General features: G+C 41.3%; 1 protein-coding gene across 1 annotated transcript; it reads left to right on the forward strand.

Moving 5' to 3' along the window:
• The first annotated feature begins 784 nt into the window (after window positions 1-784).
• On the forward strand, window positions 785-7510 carry LOC145214542 (uncharacterized). The gene is made up of 4 exons (XM_080083096.1): window positions 785-1643; window positions 5064-5215; window positions 5528-5734; window positions 6052-7510. Exons 1-4 carry the CDS (start codon window positions 1070-1072, stop codon window positions 6673-6675), a joined length of 1557 nt encoding a protein of 518 aa, XP_079939222.1. The 5' UTR covers window positions 785-1069; the 3' UTR covers window positions 6676-7510.
• The last annotated feature ends 1454 nt before the right edge of the window (window positions 7511-8964 follow it).

The following is an 8964-nucleotide window of genomic DNA, read 5'->3' on the forward strand; positions in this document are numbered from 1 at the left end:
ATGTCTTTTTTTGCTTTAAAATAATCTGCGTACTAATGTATTATTTTAGCGTGTTGTACACTTGCGAAAATACAATAAAAATATTTCGAAATTTTCAACATCAAATCATAAAAAAAACATTTCAACTAGTATTTCAGAATTATCAGTTTCGAATTATTTTTGCTAATAGTGTGAAACTAGACTTTAGTTGAAAGCTTATGACTTATATATATAATTTACAGTTACTTTAGTATAAAGCTTCGCGAAAAATTTTAGTTTAGGTCAGAACGAAAAAAAAATTAAAAAACTGTTTTCCCATTTTTTTATGCAACAATTCCACAAGCGTATTGAAGGATTGAAAATACATTTAACCGCAAAAACCTTTATATACACACAGCATACACACAATAATTTCGAGACTTTATACTTAATGTATAAATCATTAATGTCTCAACAAACATCAAATTCCCGACATGAACGAAATTTGCCGACTTGCTAGATAAGAGTTTCCGTCGGCAACGACAGCCGATGATCAACTTCCGATGTTTGTCACCTTTCATCATTCGCTTGTATGTTTGCTTTCGGCCTCGAAACAAGTCGTCGTCACTAATTACAAGCGAGCCGCATCCACCGTCAGCCGCAGACCATTTTCCGTCGATCCGATGACGTCACTTGGGCCGCTCAGTCATTTTTCCCCTTCCCCTTTCGCGCGTCTACCTGGTCGCCTCGCACTGCATTCTAGCCTCCCTTTTTTCGACGGGACGCCGCGACGGGACTCGGCCCGCCAGAAAACAGTGTCGCGGGTTGACAACAATGCGATGTCGCACAACAGAATGGTTCAGTTCAGGCAATGTTAGCGTGAGGAATATTGTCAGGGACAGACAAGTGCAGCGAGTATTAGAAGTAAAGTGTGTGTTGAGTAGATGTCCAATAATTAATAAGTTTATTTTGCGCCTTTCAGAAAACCAACATTGTTCGTTAAGGCCCGAAGGACCATTTAGCCGCCAATATTTGTTCAAGCATTAAATATACTTGCCTTGGCGCTGCGCATAGTTAACGATTTGCCAAGCGAGCCGCTGCGCGTGGGGAAATGTCCTTGAGTCCCAAACAAACGACAACGACGCCATTTTCAGTAACGGATATCCTCAGCCCGCTCGACGAACCTTACGGCCAGCACGGTCCCGCGACGGTAGACGACGGCGGCAACCTGCAAACGCGACGAGAAATTCACGACTCGTACAGCAGTGCGTCTATGGATCCAGGACATTCGGCAGTAGCATCCAGTGGCTTGCACGTACCGAGCCTTGGCAGTTCTCTGAGCACCGGATCAACCTCGCCTCCCATGTCGTCGCTTTACCGACAGCCGATGTCTATGGGCACGCCGCCGCACCACGGGGTGCACCATCATCAGCAAATTCCGGCGGCGAGCGTGCCTTATCAGAGTATGCCAACCGCGGCGGCTGTTGCTGCTGGCATGAATTCCGGCTACAACCTCCACCCAATGGCACCTGCTCCTCAGGCGACTTTTCACACGATGCCGGGATCAGGATCGTCAGGGTACTGCAACGGAACTGTAGCCGACCTTCCGTCATATAACAATGTTCAGGCAACAGGATGGTACGGCGCACCGGCAAACCCAGATCCCCGATTCGGCACAGTGTCAAGTAAGTTTATTTTCTTTCAAATATATCAACTTTACGTATATCTATTAAAACTTATGTTTGCTCGAGTAAAATTCTTCCTGCAAAAATACATTTCGCGAGAAACGTTGGTTTATTGTTCATTGGCATTAACTGTACCTTGACCGCTGACCAAAAATAGTTAAGTTTCAAACATTTTTTTGTTCGTCCCAGCGTACAGTCAAACGTTTAAATGAAACGTTTATGGAAAGAAAAAAAAACACAAAAAACAACAACACAAAAAGCGCATTTAAATATCAGCTCTGCAAAGTTAAAGACTTTGCAATTAGTATTGTCTCTCGTTCAACACAATTCTTTCAGGATGAAATTTCTGTTCAAATAGTTTGTGCACACATGCTATTTCCGTGTAAACCAATAGTCGATGTATCTTCTCTCAATGTACGAGATGACACCTTAACCAAATATTTAATCATAAGAAATCTCGTTTGGGTGTCACGTTCGCAAATTGGACAACAATCGCTTTACTTTATCGTCGACAAAGTAAAATTTCCCAAAAAATAAACAATCAAATCACAAATTGTGAGACTAAAACGGTAGCTGGCGAACGCACTGTCGAATCCCCGTGTCCCTTAGCGTCTGCCGCCATTTTGATTTTTTGCTCAGCTATCCTTTCGCAATGCGTTTCGATTTCTGCTTCAGTTGAAGTTTAAAAATTCAACACAAATCAACAAATATTGAAACACAAAACAATTAATACTCAATAACGCTAAAACAATACAAAAATACAACAACGAAGTTCGCGCGATTGTAATTTGTACCTTAGATACGGCGTTTCTCACTGTGCAAAACTGTTGATATAGTTTAGCCATCGTGGCGATGACAAACCAACAAACGCAATTAGTATGACCAGATAAATTAACGCACAGTCTTTGCCATTGGCCATAGGACCACTACTAATCGCTATGACGGTACGCGAGGTCTCATATACCAAACATTGGGATGATGGTGCTCTTGCCCATCATCTCAAGCAATCTTAAAGTGCGCTTGGTAACACGGCGTGAGAGCAATTCGCCGTTAAAGTAGTGCGAGTAGTGCGCTTGGCAAGGGCGGCCAGAGGACCTGGAGCCTGCTGATGGAAGCACACGATGACGAGATAAGAACACCTCGATACGTGAGGACCGATGCTTATAATTCTAATATTAAGCCATTGCAATACTGTTGTGTCCACAAGCGAGGCCACTTACGCGGCCGTTTCCGATTGAATTTGAAGAATCCGGCGCGATAAGCAGCACCGAAGGGCTCTTGCATATGCCCGGCCAGCTCGTGCCTTTGAAGGAGCACCAAGGACGACTTGAAATTAAGTTGTAGTAGGCTATGATCAAGCAAGGTGGATTTTGTCAACAATGCTTTGCATTATCTTTTGTCTCGGCTATCGACTAAACCTAGGGTTTAACCTATGCAAATTTGATGCGACTGGGAACACATGAAAGGCAAAGCATTTCAACTAAAATGAATTGAATCTATGTAAAAGTAGAAGTATCTATACACGAATAAACAAGCCTGTCCTAACAATGCCTTTACTATTAGAAAAAAAGTCAAGGTTATCTCATCCAAAACAAAAACAAACAAACTTGGACAATTGACATTTCCAAATGATACAGTTTTTAATTTGAACCCAAACCTGACTATTTGCGCTTACCAAACATTTGCATAATGTGACATCGTGGAGGTCAACAGTCAGGAGAGCGGCAGACGTCTTCACGTCAATCAACATTGTCTGGAATTGTATCAACGTGACAACGCCTGTTTGTGTTGGAATCGGCCGCTAAAATCTGTTTAGTTTTCCGTTACTTTTACACCGAACCACAAAAATTACAAACAAGTTTTACAATGTTAAAGTTGACCGATGTTTTCGCACAGTTTTCTTGTTAGTCCATTTATTGGTCTGAAACTGGGAATTGCATTCTTTTTGAAAGCCGATTTTTTGTGAATTTGGTCGGTTACATTGGGGGCTGCTTAGTACACTGCGGATTTTCTGTGTCGCCAAGTACTGGAACCATCCACTCTCGGCAGCCATTTTGTTTTTCAGTTTAGACGTGTTTTAAAATTCAAAATCTAAAGTTGACAATTGCATATTTAAAGAGATAACCGTCTAATTGAATTCATACCACAATAAAATGCGATTTTTACACAGGCAATAAAAAACAAACACCATCATGCAGGCAGCAAGAGAATTTTTTTAATCGGGTATGCGCATTGGCAAATCGCGGCCATTTGCGATGAAGATATCCATATTGCGATTACCGTTGCATCGCGGTGATGGGTATTTTCCGTTTCACTTCACAAAGACCCAGGATTATTCTTCGCTGATTCCAAAATGATATGACGCGCGCCCGTGCCAATCGTTATTTATTTAATTAGGTGCAGCTGCGTTTGCATTTGACGATTTCCAAAATTTATCGCTTTACAGGTTTGATATGAATCACCGCAAAAAAAACAATATGCTTCGTTTCACGGAAATTACTCCAATGCTTGATGCCAAAAAAATAGTTTTCTCGCAAAAAATTTTTACACTGCCCAAACAAACACACAAAACTTTAAACTGCCCAAACAAACACATTGCATCAATAAATATTATCTGACGATTGTTAAAACTATAATTACAAAATCATGACTTTGGTTTTAAAAGGTGTTTTTTTTTTCAATTACAAAAACAAGCATTTTATGAAGTATACACGGACTTGACAGTAATGTTTATGATTAAAGCATTTTATGCTTTGCATATAAATACGCCCTTAAAACCGTTTGTTGTAAAGTGCGGGCCACAAAAATACCAGCAAAAGCAAAAAAATACCTAAAACATTTCCAAAATGGCACAAAAGGATATTTAAAGAACGTCTTTGTGCCATTTAGATCAACTTTGTATAACCTATTTGGCATTTTTAAATGTCGACCTCGGAAAAAATTGGCAAACCAACCAAAAATATTACATCGATTTGCCGCAAGATCGAGCAATAATTCGGCATAAACGGGCAGAGATTGGCGCGAAAATCCCGATAACCCAATACGCATTTGGCGCATTATCTTGGCAGGTTATAACCCTCGCAACAGATTTGCTTCCGTAATCGGATGATCGAGTGATAGGAGAGGGGCGAAAACACACATCGACCGAAAATCAACGATTTGTCGAAAATCCCCTGTGAATATCTTAATTGCAAATGTAGTTGTGCCCCCGTTGGTTACGCAGAGCCAAAGAAATTAACTCCATTTTGACATTTTAGCCGACGTTTTTTAATGTTTTACTGATTTGCCGGAGATTACTAAAATGTAAAGTTTCTTTCTGTTTGCTGGGATTAGGCAGTGTCACGCAATATATTTTCACAAATATTATTTACCATTTTAGTTTTTTAAACCAATAGTTATACTATTTTTTATTTGTTGCAGTGTCGCGGTATCTCAATCCATCGGCCGGAATGGGAATGAACACTTACGGTGGGGTGAATATGATGTCGGGCACGGGTATGGACGGAATGCATAAGTCACTTTTACCGGCTTCGCAAAGGCGAAAGAGAAGGGTTTTGTTTTCCCAAGCTCAGGTAGGAATCATTAAATTGATACGAATTTTCAATAATTCAAATTTATTATTTTTGCCTACATAATTTTTTGTTCAATGTAAGTTATAGTTTGATTCCACCCATTTATTACATTTTGTGCAAATTAAAATTAAAATATATTCTTCTATAGACCAAATATTTTTAAAACATGTATGCAATATATGATTAAGTACGCGCTGTAAGGGTTTGAAATGTTTAATACGATTTCTTTTCAATAACAAATGTGAAGCAAAACTGAAATTGCAAACAATGTTTCGTGTGCAAAGCTAATCAATTCTTGTTGCAACTACACAGGTGTTTGAGTTGGAACGACGCTTCAAACAGCAGAAGTACTTGTCAGCACCCGAGCGTGAGCACCTGGCGCAAATGATACATCTGACTCCGACCCAAGTGAAGATTTGGTTCCAAAACCATCGATACAAAAACAAGCGATCACTGAAGGACAAACAAGCCCAGGTGGATTCAGTCACGGTCGTCACACAACAGCAACAAGGTTCTCAGGTGAATGTGCGATCCACGTGTGTCTTTTCTACTGTTGTAAATTTTTGAAAACACGTGGACGGTTGTGCCTTTTTATGAAATCAGTTACCGTATGCAAGCATGCCTGTTTTCAATCCCGGCTGAGAAATGACTTTGAAGTTTTGTAAAAAAATTAAATAAAAACCGACACCCTAGAATATTGTATTTTTTGAAAAAAGTTTTTATTATAAAGGAAATAAAGAAAACGAATGGAAATACTATTTTGGTGCAAGGAAGATTATAAATCACACTGATACTTAATGAGACAAAGTATTAATCGTCGTTTTTGTTTGTGACAGAATTCTAATAGTCAGAATCACCACAGCGAAATCAACCACCAGCAACAACAGCAGCAGGCCATGGCAAGCGGAAACCACACACCCCAACAAACATATTCACCCGCTACAGTCGCTGGATCCGGGAACACCGGTCAAGTTCAAGTAGTCACGTCTATGGTGGACAACGCGGATGGTTCGCATCATATGGTCCACGGCATGGTGCAGCAAAATCAGCAGAACGGAGACCACTCACCAAGTAGGCGAGCCGTGATGTCGGACGTGTCGGTAGGAAGCGACCGTGGCGTCGAAGAGTCGCCCAATATGCACTTGGCCCTTACCCCTGTCGCCCAATCGAACCTTCCAGAACCTGGGATGCCAAACGGGAACGAAGTTGGTATGGGCCAGTTTGCGACTACAGTGAAGATTGAAGAGGTGAACGTGGTGGGCAGTGAGGCGTCAGTGCCTCATAGCCACTACCTGAGCAGCACCAACAACAGCCAACATCAGGACCTTATGAACGTTAACGTAACGACCTTAAACACGGTGGACGCGTACCAACAAGCCCAACATCACGGACACCACCACTTAGCGATTGGAAACACGATGCTAAACGACTCGTCGCTGCTGTACGGAGTGTACCGATGAATGTGAATCAATACCCTTGCGCGCATGTAAGACAGTGAAATGGCCGCTCGAATCCGTATTAGCAAACTCTGTTTACTGATTGCACAGGCTGCTGCTGTCCATACGAGTTCAACGTTTATTCTTGTAATTGCGCGAGTAATGCAAACATACAGATGATTCAGGTTCGACCTACATCACAACACTTGTCCTTAACAGGGATCAACGGTCTGGACTTTGTACAATCATATACAACTGTCAAGGCAAAGGAAACAACCCTGTCCTTCACAAACCCTCGGCGATTTTTTGCTCTAGTGGTTTGACGTGCGATGCGAAACAATTGCAGAAACCGATAATTTATCTTGAAAAAACCACCAGAGTCAAGTCGTCAATATTGTAACGGCCATTTTGTCAACACGTTGAGTATGTGGATCAACACGTTGAGTGAAAAATTTGATACATGAAAAGCGATGGCCGCACTGTGAGCATACGCTTTGATATGCACTCGAGGCGGCTCATTGATACGCTCTTGAGACCTGTGTGCAAATCCACTTGCCAGGCATAAAAGAACAGTCAATATTACACTGTATGAATGGGGCACGTTACACTGATCACCTTCAGCCATGGGGAAGAACCATTCAAGGGAGCTTTTCAGTGTAAAGTTGCCTTTAGAACACATCGAATGATCTTCGGTGCCCTTGTGTAGATTAGATTTTTAAGCTGTGTACTGCTTTTGTAGCCACACCTTTTGTTCAGTAGATTTGTTTATTGCGGTCGTACATTTTGTCGTTTTGTCGTTTACCTATCCCGTTGTTACCTTCGCAAAAACGGGCTACCGTAGTAAATGATCCAATATTCAGTGGTGTGGGATTATAACAAGTTGTGTCCCTGACTGGACAGAAAAAAAGTTAGTTGAAAAGCAGTTTCAAAAATGGCACATACTAAGGGGTAGCATTAACAGTTTTTTGGGCATTTTGTCAACACTGGTTAAGTGTAAAAAAAAAACTAGATCAATAACAAGCAGTTTTAACAATTAGTTTTTCATTGAAAACAGTGACTGTTAAAACATTACAAATTATATACGCCTAAAATACAAGCTCTCCGACAGTTTAGTTTTGGATCAGGTCAAATTTTGACCAGCAGTTGTTTGGTGTATTACAGTAATTACATCCCTGCACAGCGAATCAGGGGTTTTGTGTAATTAAAAATGTGTTTCGCTTGGTTCCAGTATCTAAACGTTGTTTAAATTAGATTCCCTTTGTGTGTATTCTGGAAATAACCTTGTTGACAAAAGGCAATATATACGAATACGCGAAACGAGGCATACACACATTTGAAATTGTGGGAATCAGCAGTTAAAACACAAACCATGGAGTTTATCATTGGCTCGGACGTAACTCATCACGATGAAATCAGCAGAAGCTTCACCTAAGGTTGACGTCAGCGTTAAAACACACACGAGAGTCGAACCTGTTGTCACAACGCCTGCAGTTCCCTACCTGCCGTTGTTACCGTGTTGTTTCAAACTGCTACACCAAATACACAGTTGCGAGGTGCGGGTTTGGTAACATGTGGCTTGCTTGCTTAAAGGCCTCGTATATCACCTCATTTGTCCAAACAGCAATTGATAACATGCACGTCAGTTGCGGGGTCAGCAACTCGGTTACAGTTTACAAGAACCCCAACACATTTTAATAAACCACATGGGCATTGAGATAACCAAAAAACACTGTACGTTGACCGGTGAGGGATGAATGTGAGATATGCATTGAAGGGATTCAAGCACTGTTTTGGTGTAGCATAAATGCCAGGCGCTTGCAAACAAACTGGCAGGTATTAAAAAACCCTGGGCGCCGATAACGTACTGCGCTTTATAGTATGGAGTCCTGGGCCCAATTGTGCCTGTCAAACACATGATAAGGCAGCGGATGTTGGTTTATTTGCCGTAGCGAGTTGCTGAGTGTACAGGGCTGCGTACCTGATACACTAATGTAGACTGGATTTGCATTTTGTCACGAAAATAGCGGGTTGTAAATAAGACCGACAAGTAGACAGAATGAAAAAATGCCAAATACAGAAAAACATATTGTTTATACAGCACCATCTGACACTATCTTTGTTTGTCCAACACACCACCGGTTTATTTTAGAGACAAATACGTCACTATATTCACGAAAATTAGGAATCACACGGCTAAAAACGATTCGACACGTAATATAGCGATCCGTGTTCCGGCCGTCCTACGAAAGACCTCACAGATAAAACTTGGCAGCACCACAAAAGACCTCCGATCGCTCGCATCGTACTTTGTTA

The sequence above is a fragment of the Phallusia mammillata genome, chromosome 2, assembly GCF_965637545.1.
Source record: "Phallusia mammillata chromosome 2, kaPhaMamm4.hap1.1, whole genome shotgun sequence".
Classification (NCBI taxonomy): Eukaryota; Metazoa; Chordata; class Ascidiacea; order Phlebobranchia; family Ascidiidae; genus Phallusia; species Phallusia mammillata.